Here is an 18,387-nt window from a genome sequence, read left to right on the forward strand (position 1 = left end):
TATGAAATTATAGAACCTGTTTTCTACTTGTTTCCTGCGTACAAACCAAGCAGGTACACTAGGTAAAACATTGAAACTATGGTATGGTTGTCAAGACAGAAAGTTGTATTTGCCTTTTAAGATCAAGGTAAACAGATGCAGGCCACATCAGTTTCATTTTTTTCACAGCATTTTATTGCAATGATGACTGCAAGAATGGGTGAACAAGTAGAAACACGTCAATAATGATAAAACAACATATCAAGTCATTATGTATTATTTTGCTTTTAAAAAGGCATTTTCAATTCTTTTTCTCAAAAAACAGCCTCAAAAAACAACAGCAACACATGTTTTAACATTCAACAATACACTACGTAGAATGCCATCTATCCAACAAATCCCAACACAAAAACACACAAAAGGGGTTGAACTTTGAAAGTTTCTCGATAGCAAATACTGAATAAATCTGAATGAATAATCGTTTTTGTGTAGCAAATTTCAAAGAAATTGGACAAGCCCTTTCAGAGAATACAGATTTTTGACCATGAATGGCATAAATTGCCCTAAAAAGACAAATATTGAAATTTCAACACATCTATACACATCCAATCAATTTGGACATGCTGCTACGAGAAACAGATGTTTTGATCAAAAAAGGGCAACAATTGCTCTAAAAACACAAATATGCAAATTTAACTATATTATTTAGCTTATTTTAGCTTCTCAGCTTGTCAAAATCAATTGTGAATCATGAGATATGCATGATGTTTGGTGGGGTGCATGTAGCCATTCACCACGCAGTAGAAAGGGAAGCCAGGAAACCAAAATAGTCAATTTTCAAAACTATAGGAAGCTACTGAGGAGCAAGAAGACCATGTTTCAGAGGAAGATGTGTAATCCGAAAAAATGCTCCCAAAGTGCCACCAAATAACACCATTTTTATCTCTATTTTTCAAAAGCTCCAACAGCAGGAGGGGGGACACCCCCCTCCTGACCTCCCCCCGCAAAAATACTCCCCAAGTGCCACCAAATAACACCATTTTAATTTCTATTTTCAAAAGCTCCAACGGCAGGAGGGGGACACCCCCTCCTGACCACCCCCCGCAAAAATACTCCCCAAGTGCCATCAAATAACACCATTTAAATCTCTATTTTTCAAAAGCTCCAACGGCAGGAGGGGGACACCCCTCCTGACCTCCCCCCGCAAAAATACTCCCCAAGTGCCACCAAATAACACCATTTTAATCTCTATTTTTCAAAAGCTCCAACGGCAGGAGGGGGACACCCCCTCCTGACCTCCCCCTTCAAAAATACTCCCCAAGTGCCACCAAATAACACCATTGTAATCTCTATTTTTCAAAAGCTCCAACAGCAGCAGGGGGACACCCCTCTCCTGACCTCCCCCCCCCCGTGACTGCTTGCGTGGCCGCTTGTGGTGCTTGGCACCACATCTTTGCCCTCTTTATCTTCAGACAGCGACGAACTAAAAAAAATTATAAATCTGAAAATTTACTCTGAAAAAAAAAATTTGCACAGCTAATCTCAATTGGAAAAAAAAATTTCATAAATTTACAATTGTAAAAAAAATTTTCACAATTTCATTGTGACCACCCCCCCCTCCCAAGATCTAATGGTCCATCCCTAAGGAGAGTTCTCCTCCTACGTCCATGTGCGACTAAAAATATAAGATAATCTACTTGAGGAATGACGTCACACAACAATAAACTATTGAAAATGTGATGTATTTTTGGTCTAAATGTTAAACATTCTTCGTCTGTTGACTTCGTTTTTGCAAGCGCCATATTAAATCCGATTGTAAACTGAACAATGGTCAGAATCATACCTTGGAAGGTAACATGCTTCTGTCACGTAAATTTTACACATGTCTGATGTCATACACTGTTTAATATGGCAAAGATCCCAATATTGTGTGGGTGTGTGTTTAATTACAAAGTGAGTGGGCGAACCTTGTACAGTAAGCAACATTAGGAACATTGTGCGTTACATTTCGGAATAGCTGCAAGCCTATATGTGAACTCTGACCCACAAACCCACGTATTGCACAGATTTGGTGCCACAATACTGTTCACTACCACGCGCGTTTCGGAATTTTTTCTGTAGGTGTCACTCTCCCATAATTCAACTGTCTATCGCCTTACTTTTCGTCTGTGTATCTTGATAGGAGATGGTGGTTAAAGTTCCAAATCACTTTACATCGCAACCGCAACTCATCTTTGTCTCCGCTAACCTCCCGAATTTAAATTTGTTGTCTACCGTCTCTGTAAATGTCTTTTCGCGAACGAATCCCCTTAGGTAGTCAAAGCAAATCCAAATTTACTAAGACACGTCAGGAAAGAAATAAAATGAGTGTATGAAGTGAATCTGCCAAATCCATATTAGACGACTGATATTCTCGGATTTTAGAGCTCGTCATATTTTGGGAATTATGAAGAACGTCCATACGAAATATACCATCATTGGCATTGACATTGGACATTGACATTGAAAGATGCCATCCCGTGCGTCCGTTGCTCTAAAGTGAAAACAAATATTTATTGAGTGACATGAATCCAATTCCTTGATTTAACATGTCGGTTCATACATAAGAAAGACAGTGTTTAAAAGTGCAAGTTTTGTTTGATATGTATACTGAACCTTAAAGAACAAAAAATCCATTACTATCAAAGCGTCCAAAGTCTGATTATTTTCAAAGGCACTCAAAGCAACACTGAACGACTTTATACATAAGTATAATCGGCAAATAAAAATATATCTGTATTCTTGGTGTACTTTGATCGGTACATAGGTTAAGTTTTCGTAGTAATCACAACATATCTTGATAGGACTGTTCAGAACGATTTTGTTCAATTTTTGAAATTTTTAATACTGAAGATACTTTTGGTCGAGGACAGAGAAGCAGCTGACAATAGTTGGAGTTCATTCAAGTTAATAAGTAATCATATCTGAAGCAGAATCTAGGTCAGTCTTTGTCTGGCTATAAACCCAAGACTTTTTTTTTCTTTTGAATTATGAATCTTCCTCTGCCGTGAAAAGATATCAAGAGCGTTTGCCATATGTGACTTTTTTAAAAATAAGCTACTCATCGTTTCAGTAATATTACGTTACACCTCATGCATATGGGTATGTTGTAGACAATGCATGGAATTGCTAGGTCTAAAATTGATGGGACAGATGATTAACAAACAGGATAGGTCACACAGCCTGTATTCCGTATTATGTCTAATATTGCAAATGTTTCACGATAGCACTTTATAATATTGATTTCTTGGTAAGTCATAGTGCCATAGTGCTTCAATTTAGACTAGCCACATCTATTTTTCACATTCGCTGATAAACAAATAAAAGGTTAAAAAATTGACATTTTGACTATACTCCAGAAAATTAACACTGCTGTAGGACCATGCATACATAGTTTTAAAGTCTTTGACGGTGACGTTAGCGTCAGGCTTATTTACACGGCTTTACAGCACTGTTGAAGATCTGGTTTCCCAGCAAATATCACCTGATGGGGCTAAAGTGTTACAATCCCTCAATCTAGTTTAGACAAATAGTCATTGTACTTTGAACTGAGTGTACCATAACCTGGACTGCACAGTTCTTTGTACTTGTGAGCATTTGGCTGATTTGGTCCAATCTAAACGAATATAGCCAGAGTCAAATCTGAAGATAGATGCCTTTAATTTTATGTAAAAGAAATTCACATCAGAAATTCAAAATGGACATTACAGAACCTGCAATAAATCTACTAATGTATCACTTCCTTCGTGATGAGTATTTGTATTGCAAGCGTTCTGAAACTTAGATATACCGAATATTAGGTTTAGGCTTCATAATTATATGGTTAGATGACTCAAAGATCGAGATAAGAAGGTGAAAATCATGGAATTGTTTACAGCCAACAAGCTTTTCGTGCAAAAAAAGGTGTTCGTTGGAGGTTTCTTGGTGGGTGGGTGCGTGATCAGTATTCGTATCACCAATGAAACGGGAGGGATACAGTTATTTCATAAGCAGTCGGGGAATTCCATAATCTTGTTTAGCGTATAATGTGAGAAGGATCAGTTGGGAAAGGCAGGGCATGTAATTCCGTCAAGAGATAGAGGAATCCATCAGGCAAAGAGATGGCAGTAGTAACTTTTGTGGTTGGGAGAGGGACGTGGCAAAGATTTTGGGGAAAAGTTGCAGAGGGAGATTTCCTGATGGGCGATGGAAGACACGAAACTTAATTCAAATCTTAAAACTCAAATCAAAATATGTTGGTATGGCATGTTAAGATGTAAAATAAGCCCTGTGTCACAATTCTCAAAATTGACTGGTCAGTTGCCACAGGGTTTAGAAACACTGAAAATTGTAATTGAAATTTGGGCCTATAGCACTACATCAACAACAATCAGTGCTACGCGTCAAGTTATTGCTTCACTTGCATTTTGTCAGGTAAAAAATTAAAATCGCGTTAGTATTTTGGGAGCCAAACTGAATATTTTATGCTAAGTGATCTTAACAATGCTATGAGCTTACACTTGAGCCAGGTAAATCCAATAGGTGAAATAAACCCGGTCTTTCTGTATACAAGACACGGCAGCATGACGCGATACCATTGGTTCCGAAGGTTAGTAAAGGTGACCCTCTTCTCCTGTGCACTAGACGACGCATGCGTGGCATTTAATGTGTTATTTGAGCACACACGTCCAACCACCTGTTAAAAGAATCATACCGGCACACGATATCATATTTACAGCTTAACAAGATGCGGAAAGTACAAGTTTTGCCATTCAAAATGAATTATTATATTAAATCTGTACAATAGATCACCATGTTTCCCTTCCTTCACCCATGCAAATGATTGGACAGGGAACCCCCGTGAAAGACTTGAGTTGATCAGCGCGCGCACGTGTACAGATACAGCTACTAGAGAGGGCACGCTTCGTGTGAGGTCAGACACTGTGGACAAGGGTTTTGGTTAATATGGCAGAGCAAACAGAATCCTGTACGGTAAAATGAGTGCCCCTGTCGGTATTGTCTGGTCGCATCTACTCCTTCATCTAGTCCTCGTCCTTTCTCATGTTGTAAGTATGAAAAAATCGTTACTGCACCGTATATGTATTCTAAAACAGCTGGTCGGACGATATATAAAAGTCTGCACACAGTCGTTGATATGCGGTTAAATGGTGTGGCTGTATCATGTTTAGGTTACACAGCACAGAGAAACAAACGTCAAAGATTTATCAAGGTGAAATAATCCACTTGGGATGTTAATGTTGTATCAATGTGTCTTGTAATATCTTGGCAATTCAAGTTCTCCGTTTTACTGGTTACTGTATAGAAGGAAGTGTGTCTTATCACATGTGCCGGCAAACAATAGCGCAGTCATAAATTAGAACTGCTTATTACAGCTTTAACATTTTGCCCTAGAGTGTGTGATCATAGCACGCAACATGAAATGACTAGGGTGTCATAGTATCAAACACTTTGTGGCTTACATAGCCATTCTAATGAGTGGATAAAACAAGGCAATTTATTCGCCAATTAGAGTGGATAAAACAAGGCAATTTTTTCGCCAATTAGAGTGGATAAAACAAGGCAATTTTTCGCCAATTAGAGTGGATAAAACAAGGCATTTTATTCGTCAATTAGCAGCTTGGACCAAGCATAGAAATTTTGGCATGTTGAAAGTAAGCCGTTGTCAATGACATTAATTTTTACTGGGCGGTCATGATGATAATTGTGAAGGTTTCGTACTTGACAGGATGGGCATCTCGTAACCTTGATAATTGAACAACAACGCAAAGTAATATTTGGATATTTCACATTCACCTTAAACTAATGTAAGCAGAACTTCTGAGTACAACAAACACAAAATCAGTGGTGCTTTAATAGGTGATTAAAATGATATCGGCACCCATTGTCCAAATCAGCGTTCGTAGTTGGTCATTAATTTTCGACGACATAAGTTTTTACTGGACGTTCATAATGATAATTGTGAAGTTTTACTTCTTGAAAGGAAGGGCATCTCGTAACCTTGATAATTTAAGGACATTTTAGTCTCCCCCCCCCCCTAAAAGCAAATGGACCAGTCCCGTCGTGTTATCTGAGGATACAGATTCCAGACAGATAAGAAATATCGCACCACCGTGTTAGCGACTAGAGAGCACTGTGAAAATAAAAGGAACCAGAACTGATTCCAGGCTTTATAGGCGGTGAAAATCGTTTTATAGAACAAACATTATCAAAGTAAGGACTGATATCACTTTACGGAATAATTAATGGTTTTGCACTGACTAAATATGACCTTTGACCTCCATTCGGTTGGTTGATGCATACGAGATTACCGTTTAGAGTAAATTTAAAAATCAAGAGTTTGGTAAACAGTCAAGATAAATATAGAAACTGTCAAACATGAAAGTCGTCTTCGAACTTTGAAATAGTTAAACGTAGATCAAATAAATCATGCGGATTGATATTTATTTTCGATTGACATCGTGACACGACCCTAATATCTCTCTTGTTTTGTGAAATTTGCTCATGAGTCAAAGGTAACAATCCCGAATATCAGTCAGCGGGTCAGGAGGCAAAACCAGATAAAATGTCAGAGATGTATGGAGTGAAAATGTACTTAAACAATCCAAGTCGCCCGAAGGGGTAAATTATAATCTTTATCCCAACTGAGTTGCACCCTAGTACAACCCAAGTTCCATCGGTGAATTTTGAATTGAACGCATATCTCAATGACTAACATTAGTCTGCCAATGGTGCCGCGGTGGCTTGATGTCGAAAGCGACTGAAAAAAAGTTGGAATAGTATTGTCGTGACTCTGCGGTGACTTTTTTCTCCGAGTACGGGCATTTTGCTACCAATCCCACTGTATTACACACCAACTGACATTCACACACTGCAGACAGAATTTTTGAATTTTCCGATCAAATTTGCGTATTTATAGTAAGATTTTATAGCATGTTTCTGTTAGACAAATGGCATGTGAATTTTATGTGGAACAGACCTGTGAATATTTTTCTTAAGTCTTACTGACACTCAAACGTTGTATTCAAGGCTTAAATTGATAAGCTTATTATACCACATTTTTTTATCACCAACACGATTCCATTTGCTAAAGTACGCTGACAATTGGAGTGATAAAGCAGAGTGTTGACATTTCCGAAATATTACTTTATTAGAAGTTGAGTGGAAGAAACTTTTGTATTCATGAAGTATGTCTATCTGAACGGCCAGCTTGGCCTTGATCTTCAGGGAAACAGAATATGCATGTACTCAAAGCGCTGTTCAACACATTTTATTGCAATGAAAAACTTGAAAACCATAAATTTGTTTTCTTGAATGAAAACAGTGGAAAAAATATCAAAAGACAAAGCTATTTTTCCCCAAACCAAACAGACCATTGTGCCATACTCAGAAATAGCGCTTATTAGGAGGTACTGCCTATTAATTTACAACTAATCACTATTGATTGCACATACTGTGATTGGGTTCTGTTGGATCGATAGGCTAATGGGGTTGCTTTGGCACATTTTCAATCCGAGATTAACTAAATGTACAGCTCTCTAGGGCCTAAATCCAAAGATCGTTTTTGACTAACCTTCGTAAGGACATTGATAATAGATATGCATTGTTATCGTTGATTGCTGAATTCCTAAATTTAGTTATCAACAATAACGATTGATTACAGGCTCTGTTGATTATTTGAACAGCGGGCATTTCTATATGAATTTTGGATTGAAATTAGAGCCAAAAAATGTATGGTACAAAAACTAAACAGATGCAGAAATACATCAAACATTACTGCTAAATGTAGCTTTGAATTAAAAACAATTATTCAACGGTTACATCATCATAAGTCATGTGCGTCCTTCATCATGTCCAGTCATACTGATTTCTGATCAGATTTTCATATCAAATCTGTATACGTGAATGGCCAGACGGGTATGGGTGTTGGGCCTGGAAAGCGATCTACAGTCTCGCTCCAAAGTCTATTAAGCTTATATTAGGTCGGAAGAATCAAAATCAAAATATAAGATATAAATATTGAGAAAATAGTTACACCGGACTGGAGGATAAACAATAACGGGTATCGATGAGACCAAGCTTTGACCTTGGTGTCGTATTGAGTCATAGGTAGGTTCAAGGAGAAGGAACTATTTTTAGGGTCCTAAAATAAAAGCATGCGCACTTTGTTGCAAACTACCCTTGCATTTCGTGCTGTAAACATCGATCTGTTTAAGAATTGTCTTAGAAATATTTGTAAGGAAAAAGCAGAAAATACGCATAAAATTGGCCGAATTGGTAAATTTATTAGTTGCAGAGGCGTATGCAAGGCCAAATTGCGGTGACAAAGTCTGTTATAGTGGATTGTATAAACTGATTGAAACTTGCATTGTTTTCCAGGTGGCTGGAAAAATGAAAGAGTCAAAGTTAAGTTGGTTTATTTAAAATGATGACCTTCCTTACTTTCAGAGAGCTGATATTGACTGCGGTGATCATAGCAGCCAATATCAATTCCGGGATCGCCATGGCAACATAAAATGTACGCAGTGCACAAAGTGTCCGCCGGGGACAGGTGTCAGTCAACACTGTGATGGAAGTCGAGACACTCAGTGTGAAAAATGCCCCGACGGAACATACTCTGGGACTTCGAGCAGTACAAGAACTTGTAGTCCATGCAGGCAATGTTCCCCTCATCAAAAACAAATAAGAATATGTTCCACGACGAAAAACGCTAAATGTGTGAAAGAATGTGACGTAGGTGAGTATTTCATGCAGGAGATATTTCTCCGAAACTTTAATGACACTGGCATTCTTCGATAGATTGTTGCTTTAGATACTCAATACTCGACTGTACTTGCTCACTGAGCAGCCGACATGAACGAAATGACATAGTAAAACAGCCTTAGCATGCAGATAACATCTGTGCAGTTGTCATGAGTATGGCTTGTGGACAACTTATCGACAACTGATAACTTTACGTAATAATTAATGCCGATAATTCGAATATACTAGTACCATTCACTGTGTTAGAGTGCAGTCGGTCATAAGCACATCGGGAAAAATGAAAACCTTTAACTTATGCATTCAAAAGTAACACTTAATAACAAACTTAAACTATGGTATGAAGTTTAGATTCAAACACATAATAGGCAAAATTACGTTCTGGGGAGATGATGGACTATATATGGAAAAGAAATGGTGAAATAAAGACGGTGGACCAAGCAGAGTGAACAAACAATGACCATGCGTTTTCCAAACGATTCCAACGCGAACCATCGCGCTGACCCGCATCTCTAAGATTATAGCAATAGCATTTTATTCGTGTCCACTGTCATTAATTGTATCCACTGTGGCCCGCCGGACGATAAATAAAGTTATGATGTGGTAGAACATGCACATCAAAAGTTATACTGAATTGAACTTGAACGTGAGCGAAATTTATCAATCCGATAATCCTATTGGTAAAACAAAACGTACGTAATCAAAAGTTTACCAGTGTTTTCCTTCCGGTAACCACAGTTAACAATAATCTTACTTCTACATAATGTCGTAAAAGTCTGAGAAGAAATGACATCATTACACTGTGTAAAGTGTGTGTCGTCTCAGAACAACATGCTATCGTCATATCAATACGAGATGACTATAGTGGATTTTGATGCCACTCTTTGCAATAAGATCATGGCATTTTGCAATTGCGTTCGACCTTTCGGCATGTTATGGGCTATACAGTATACTGGCAAAATTCGACCGACCGCCAACATCAAATTCATCAAATAAATCAAATCATGTGACTGCGGCTGATTTCTAATGCGGGTGCATTATTCCACCAACAGGATACTTTTTTAACAATCTGACAAGACTGTGTGACCCCTGTCCCAAATGTTTTCGAAACCAACCAGGGTTAGCAACAGAGCGATTCGACTGCGCCGGACTTGTTGTGCCAGCTGCTTGCCAATCGAGAATCAGAGGACATGGCCTTCTAGATTCTCAAAGTCTTCACCAACTGAGTAAGTCAAGTAATGGTACCGGTATGAGAATTATAAGGAGTAGAGTTATGCGATAGAGACGAGTTTTATATGTTAGATTGGATGAGGGCTACATTCATGTATGTAGACCTCATCCTTGTCATCATGAAATCATCATCATCATGTAGTTATTTTGCTTATTTAGTCAGTGATATTAGTCTCTTGCTAAATTTTATAACCGACTCTAAATAAAAGAATTGAATTGAATTGAATTCAGTTTACCACATAAAACTCGTCTCCTGGACGGAATCTTGTGGAACCGTCTAGTGTTTGTTACAGCAGTCGCAATGTTGTCAACAACTACAATTTATACTTCATCCAGTCAAATACATTAGATGAGGTTTACATTCATGTATGTAATTTTATTTGTTGACAATATTGCGACGACTGCTGCCACAAACACTACAGTATTCCATTTTAATGTGTTGTTTAGATCCATTTAGAATGGGTAGGGGCTAGTGAAGGAGATGTGTGCTGAAAACATTGCACGTCAAATTATTCACTCTTGAACGATAGCGGGATCTCTTGTTCAACTCTAGAAGTCAGTTAGTGTTGTTGCCAATATTCGTATACACGTATTGGTGTGATTGAGATACAGCTTTTCCAAAATTATTAGAAATTATTATTGGATGAGTCATCGTTTATATTTATTGACCTAATTACGGAATGCATATTACAATGTACTCAATGTTGACAGAACAGCCCACTCAGTGTTAGTAGGGAATCAATAGAAACCAAACAAAGTTAGCCATAATCTGCAGCTGTTAGACACGACTTTATTGTCGCTAATCTCATTGTCTGCAATCATGGATAATAATGCTACATTTTAGTGTATTGATATGTGCATGAAAAAAATTTACCGATACTATTTGTTATTCATTGAATATATAAGCCGAGTAAGGCAAGATCATTTTTGTAAAAACAAGCCAACATCATAATTATCACTAGTCACAGCATAACTCTGTGACAATATCGCTGCTACGAAGCAGCGATAATTACAGACTAGTAAACTAGACTATATATATATATATATATATATATATATATATATATATATATATATATATATATATATATATATATATATATATATATATATATGATCACATCAGAGATGGTTCAAAAAGATGAAATGTTCGTCACCGCTTCATTAAAAACGTTTTGATACTACTGTTTTGACTGCTTCAAAATCGTTATTTGTATTTTAATTCCTGCACTCAACATGCTAGACATCCTTCATTTTATGTTTTCTTCTCATTCAAAGGTGAAACTATTGGTGACGATCAGTCAGAAGTTGGTTTCCATGGAAATATAAAAACAGATGTGATGGTGGGACAAACTGGTAGAAATGATTCAAGTATGAATGAATTGGAGCATATGATTTCTATAGAAAATTCCACTTCGTTGAAACATGATTTTATAAACAAAATGTCTTCAGAGGCGCCAATAACAGTTGAAAACATTTCTCTAGTAACGGGTTTACATGCAGCACCAGCAAGATATGTAGGGTTTTCCAAGATTGCAGTCATTATTGGAACAACTGCACTAGTACTTTGTGCAATCACCATAATACCATGTGTAATAAATTTGATTTACAAGAAAAGAAAGCGCATGCGTGATGTGCCAGCCGTGTCCTATCAAAGAACTCCAGTTTCCAATGGATACAAGGAGCATGTAGTACTTACGAGTAAAGGTGACAACGCAGAATTCACGTACGTACCAAAACGTCACACTCCGTCCTGTTCTCAGGAACCGGTTCATATCGAACGTTCTTCATTCCGCGATTACGGGAATGGTGTCCAAGACACGGCAGCAGATATGTGGAGGGGTGTTAACGGATCCAACTTTGGTGGCGATAGCAACAAACTCTGGGAATATCAGCGAGACAGACCATAATTTGCCAGAAAAATACAGATAGCATAAATATCAAAGTGAATTCATCTTCTATCAGTACTATCTATGAACAGATCCGATTCCTGGTGCATTGTTCTTGTTTATTTTTTCACGAGATCGAATGTTTACTAGTCTGTAATTTCACAACAGATTACTAAGGTTACTACACAATCGTCAAGATCCAACTCTGGTGATTGTGTTGTTCTCTCTGAATAATTTTGAAGAATACATAATTATTGTTTTTGTTTATGTTGTTGTTGTTTTTCATTCTTATCGTCTTCGATAATGTTGTCATTGTGACTACGAGTACAAGACCATCTTCACCGGGCTTGCTTAACATCGTCTGGACTTAGTTTACCAATTTGACTTCCCATAGTATCAAGTACTCATTGACCGTGTGTAGTACGCACTCCCAGTAAGAGTATGCGGTCAATGGTGGAGTGCGTAGGGAGCACTTTAAAGAGCACGTGGGAGTCAAGATATGTCCACTTGAGGAGGACCAGTTTTGACGAACAACAACGCCACATTTTAATTCTTCAAATTTAGTTGCCACAAACGACGCCAGAAATTTAAGATATGGATTTCAAACTGTTGAAATCGCAATTGAGATATTATTTCATTCATAACATTTTCTTTATATTTAATTTAAGCCATGCGTTTTCCTGTTCGTGTTTGACTATTTGCGTGATCGAACAAATGTGGATTATTATTGTTATGGAAGTGATTAATTTAAATGTGAATTAATTTCGATGTAATTATCGATCAAAGCTCCATTATGTGTAACATTGACGCATTGTTCGGTGTCATTGTTCTGTGTGTAGAATACTTTTTCCAAAATCGTGTTGAAATGCGTGATATCCAAATATTCAACACAACATGTTTGTTTGTAGTGTCCAGTTATTGTTGAAAACTAAGTTGTTGTCAGGACGAGAATAATCTTGCATATTGTACACATTTCATTTACATTGTGTTGGCAAAGGGTAATGCTTTGTTTTTTCTTATACTGCATTACTTTATGTTAAAATTGTTAAAAGGCGCACACACGAAAACATCGCCTACACAAATTCTGCTACAAGGATTAGCCTATATTATTTATTGATTTCATTTCTCACGTGGCAAGAACCTAGAATAACAAAGGTTTGACGTTATTAACGACATAAACAGTTCCCTTCGAATTGCTGAAATCAAAATTGAGAACAATGAGAATTATGTCCATATTCTCAAAATTCTCAAAAATCGCTGATCAGACTCAACTGAATTTTGCGTAATGAATCTGTTTAATATCGATTATGGAAAATCGAAAAACGTTTTTGTCAGCGAGGCTAACAAATTGTGCGTTAATGCGTATACGATGATTTGAACATTTGTGGATATCTTGAGACCACCAGTTGTCAAGAGTTTGAAGATATTTAGTTTGTAACTTACTATGACCTCACCAAGACGTTTACGAGTGATGACAAAATTTGCATATGTTGACTTTTTAAGCCTGTTTTTCTCATTTTTGTCATAACATCAGGTTCTCTGAAATCGTTTGTCCGATCGCTTAAATCTTGGTCCGTTGGTTTCTAGAGATGATATCATGCAGGTGCTCAGAAATGATCACAAAATTTGCATTTGTAAATTTTTAGTCAATTTTCTAAATGTTGGTTTAAATATCATTTCTTCTACCACAGGTTGCCTGATAGCTTTCAAATGTGATACGATGGTTTACATTGGTGACTCCTTCCTGGTGTGTTCATCTGATAACGGTCGGTTTTCTCGCTCTTTTTTGTCGGAAGGTTAATATTTGTAAAAGAGGGCATTTACCCCTATTTGAAATTGACTTCAGTTTTCTGGTGATGATGACAAAATTTGCACAAACAAAGGTTGAAAGGCAAATTTTCTCATTTTTGTCAAATCATGGGAGCCCTAGCAACATGTACATGTAGGTAGGCAGGTGAATGGAACCAAAGAAGTGTCTATGGCGAACAAAGTGAGTTACGTATAGTTCAATATTTCGACAGTAAATCTCCCACTATTAAACGTTGAATCTTCTCCTGTTGTTGAACCCAAATACGATTCGTTGTTGAAGATATACATCGGGAATTGACTGCTTAACAGTTAATGTATAGTTCAATATTTCGTCAACAAACTTTTGACCCCGAAGCAGACTGCCATTATCTATATTTATAAAGCAGGATACTTCAATTTCCACAGCATGGTAAGTTCAGACACCCTGGTCGCAGCTCACCCGTTTATGCGATGACTGCCACGACTGCAGGACAGACGTAACATTACCTGGTCAAGAGGACTTATAGCGCCCGTTTATTACCCCGGGGGCCAGGCGTTACCAGAAATACATCGCTATTCCCGAGGGTCATAGCGATATATTTCTGGTAACGCAAGGCCACGAGTAGCTGTGGGTCCATAGCTGTGGTGTTTTCAGACTGGATTCCCGCCTTTTACGGGAAGATTTTGACACCATAGCTGTGAACCATAGCTAGGATACGAGGGACGGGCGCTATAGCTCGAATAACTTGAAGACCAGGTTACAGGTGTTTTACGACATACCACCACTACTTTCTTCACAAAAAAGAGGCAAAAAGTCCTAAGCCATACCGCATAACTTCCTTGAATCGTTGTTATCAATGAACTCCTACGCTGTTGGAATGATAAATCTTTCTATTCTAATCAGAGGATCGTCGCTCATCTCAGCGCTCTCCGTGCTTTAATCACCCGCCATCATTTCAAAGTTGAAGACGACACTAAGCGTATGCGCATCTAACCGGGAATTCTTTCGCTTAGGCCGGACTTTCAAAAAATGGGCTTTTCCGGTAACCCAGCCTACCTAACATATTTTTTACCTGCCGACCCTAAACTTTTTAGAGCTACGTAAAAACGGAAATAATAAAAAAGAAAGAAAAAACCGTAAAATCACGCGTTCGTTACTTTACATTTGATTTTTCCTTGATCAAGAATGTCTTTTATGTTTCTTCCTTTTATATGTATGATGCATTTTTCTGGAAATGTTGTGGCCAGTGTTTGATCGCCCTGAACCCCTGATAAATGCATATTTAAAAATAAAGATATTTTGGAAAAAATAGGTTCCTGCCGACCTACCTACCCTATTTTTGAAAACCATTTTATCGGAACAGCACAATTTATCTTTTTTGCCTTAGTTGCCCCATGAATGCTAAAAGCAACTACGCCCTCACACGGAAAGACAGGTAACGTCAGTCGGCGTCCATGAAAATAATTTTAAAATTATAGAGTATTGAGGATATTACATTTGTGGATATCGGTATTCTTTCACACGATTTTATCGTGTTTCTGTGATTATCTTTAAAAATCTACAGTCTATAAAGCACGTTGTGTGACCAAGACGTCGACCATTCGATACTGGAACTGACTGGAAGGCATCGAATGTCTCTTTCTTTATTTCAAACTTTCTAATTCTTCGTTTCTTTTTGTAAAACGCCTAATGGAATACCTTGCCCACAAACGCACAAAAGGTACATTCTGGCAGGAGATCTAGAGTAACCGTTGATGTAATAATTGTTTTATATAGTCATTTTTACATCATAACCATCTACATTTTCTGATGTCTAGATAAAATTTATGCGCCGCGGCCTTGGAAGAATGGCTAAAGAGACAAGGTACGTGTTCTGAGTACGATAGTAAGGAGACTTGTATAATAGAGACACATTGTTTTAGCTTTTATCCGACTAAGTTTATGCTTTTATCAGGAACAATTTGTTTTCTATCAGACAATATTTATTTTATCTCGCGAATTTTTATTTTATCCGAAAAAAGTTTGCATTTTTTACCCGACAAAATTTTATTTATCTGACAAACAATTATTTTTTTATCCAACAAAAGGTTTCCCGGCTAGTGCCCTCTGATGGCAACTAGCGATAGTTCTTTCTCTTATTGCCAGTTTTTTCAAACGGAAGCTTAGAAAGATGATGCTATTGCATGTAGACGGTGGAACCTCTACCAAGTATGTACAAAAGAGTTGGGTGGGAAATGTATCCAGACTGTCACCAATTCGTTACTATTAGAATTCATCTCTTGCTATGGGTTGAATGTCTTTATGGGCAAAGTCCTGCAAGTACAGTGATAAAGATAATATACAAAACAGTTTGGCAAGTTCCACTAGTCAGCCGACTTTGCATATTACTATTTGGTGATATGGCTGTGATTGTATTGATACAACTATATCTGGAAGCCTTCGCGTCCTGAATAGGTGCACCTGTAGAAATGTGGGTCATATCTTATAATTAAAAACAGTAAGGGTTTCTTAGGGGGCCTCTCGGGCTTTATGAAGTGACTTGACACCCTAGGATTGTGGTGATTTCTAAAATTATTTAGTGTTGGCCTAGTACAGTATTTTTCAGTCTTGCCCCTGAATATTATTCCTTGGCAATTGTAGACCGAAATAAAAGAGGTGTTAAAATTCTCATAGTTATTTTCACAATTCCATCCATACAAAAACCTGGTGACTATAAATGACTTTAGATCATTCATATCAAAACTCATGGCTGTACAGAATACTTTGAGTCAATTAGTTGTCACTTTTAGAACAAGTATAAAATGATGAATGCTTCACCTGTGTTTCAGGGACCAATCTAGGAGCCAGTGTTTCTTGAAGGTAATTCTATCACAGGAATTATCTGTGCGGATGTTCAAGGGATAACTTGAATTGTATGCCAAAAACCAGATATGAACTGAATATGCTCACGTGTTTTACAACAGGTTCATTAATAGTAGTATGCTTCACAGAACAATGAGATATATGTTATCACTATATGTAGCAGGTTTTTTTCAACATCGCACAGTACTCTCAGATTTTAATCACTAATTACAAAACTTTATTTAATATGCAAATGAGCTGTTAATTAACTTGACACTGCTCAATGCTTCATGGGACAATTAGATATCCATCAGATCAACATTTGTAGCACGTTTTATTTAATTTAATGCAGTAATTTTAGAGTAATGTCACTAATTACAAAGTTCATTAAATATGCAAATAATCCCTATATTAACTTGACACTGTTCAATGATTCATAGCCAAATTAGATATTTATCAAATCAATATCTGTAGCACGTTTCACAAAATTTGGTGCCGTAATTTCAGAGCTATATACCTAATTACAAGGTTTATTAAATATGCAAATGAACCTTTAATTAACTTTACACTACTAAATGCTTTACAACACAGTTAGATATCTGTCAGATCAGTATATGCAGCAGTTTTCATCACATTTGATGCAGTTATTTTGGAGTTATATGACTAATTATAAAACTTCATGAAATATGCAAATGAGCCAATTATTAACTAGTCACTGTTAAATGCTTCTCAGTACAATTGGATATTTATCAGATCAACATCTGTAGCAAGTTTCATCAAATTTAATGCTGTAATTTTAGAGTAATATCACTAATTACAAAGTTCATTAAATATGCAAATAAACCCTTAATTAACTTCACACAAGTAAATGCTCTACACCACAATTAGATATCTGTCAGATCAGTATCTGCAACAGATTTCATCACATTTGGTGCAGTTATTTTGGAGTTATATCACTAATTACAAAACTTCATAAAATATGCAAATGACCTATTTGTTAACTTGACACTGCCAAATGCTTCTCAGTACAATTAGATATTTATCAAAACAATATCTGTACCCGATTTCACTGACTTGGGTGCCGTAATTTCAGAGTTATATACCTAATTACAAAGTTCATTAAATATGCAAATGAACCCTTAATTAATTTCACACTACTGAATGCTTTACACTACAGTTAGATATCAGTCGGATCAGTATCTGCAGCAGATTTCATCACATTTGGTAAAGTTATATCGGAGTTATATGACTAATTACAAAACTTCATAAAATATGCAAATGACCTATTTATTAACTTGACACTGCCTAATGCTTCTAACTATAATTAGATAAATCAGATCAATATTTGTTGCAAGTATCATCAAGTTTGGTGCAGTAATTTCAGAGTTATCTCACTAATAACAAAAGTTCATTAAATATGCAAATGAGAAGGTAATTGACATGACACTCACAGCATCATCATAATGTTCTGAGATTGTCATCTGTGAAAAGTTTCATGAAATTTTGTGCAGTATTTCTTGATATATGTCTACACTGTCATTACCGTCTCCATAGGGAAACCATTGTACGGAAAAAAACGATATTGCATAACTTCATTAATATGCAAGCCACACTAACCAAAATCTAATCAGTTCTTGCAAGTAGCATATGGCACCTGTGTACCAAATCTGACTTGAATCCGTTCAGGCGTTTTTGAGTTATCGTGTAAACAGACAGACACACACACACACACACATACACACACGGACAGACAGACAGACATCGCTATGACAATAGCCCACGTGTTTACACACGTAAATGATAAATAATGACTGCTGATTGATCACATATGTATTACTATCTTCTTTAATCCTTGCATTACTG

General features: G+C 37.0%; 1 protein-coding gene across 1 annotated transcript; it reads left to right on the forward strand.

The window, feature by feature from the left end:
- Positions 1-4,886: 4,886 nt before the first annotated feature.
- LOC139130734 (tumor necrosis factor receptor superfamily member 1B-like) lies at positions 4,887-12,692 on the forward strand. Its single transcript, XM_070696517.1, has 4 exons — positions 4,887-5,063; positions 8,464-8,752; positions 9,828-10,001; positions 11,284-12,692. Exons 1-4 carry the CDS (start codon positions 4,995-4,997, stop codon positions 11,913-11,915), a joined length of 1,164 nt encoding a protein of 387 aa, XP_070552618.1. The 5' UTR covers positions 4,887-4,994; the 3' UTR covers positions 11,916-12,692.
- Positions 12,693-18,387: the final 5,695 nt, after the last annotated feature.

The sequence above is a fragment of the Ptychodera flava genome, chromosome 4 (assembly GCF_041260155.1).
Source record: "Ptychodera flava strain L36383 chromosome 4, AS_Pfla_20210202, whole genome shotgun sequence".
Classification (NCBI taxonomy): domain Eukaryota; kingdom Metazoa; phylum Hemichordata; class Enteropneusta; family Ptychoderidae; genus Ptychodera; species Ptychodera flava.

Bases quoted from the DNA above. Each gene is read 5' to 3' on its own strand.
- LOC139130734 (XM_070696517.1), top strand. From the start codon at position 4,995: ATGAGTGCCCCTGTCGGTATTGTCTGGTCGCATCTACTCCTTCATCTA. The intron at 5,064-8,463 runs GTAAGTATGAAA...CCTTACTTTCAG, and splicing joins TCCTCGTCCTTTCTCATGTT to AGAGCTGATATTGACTGCGG. The intron at 10,002-11,283 runs GTAAGTCAAGTA...TCTCATTCAAAG, and splicing joins TCAAAGTCTTCACCAACTGA to GTGAAACTATTGGTGACGAT.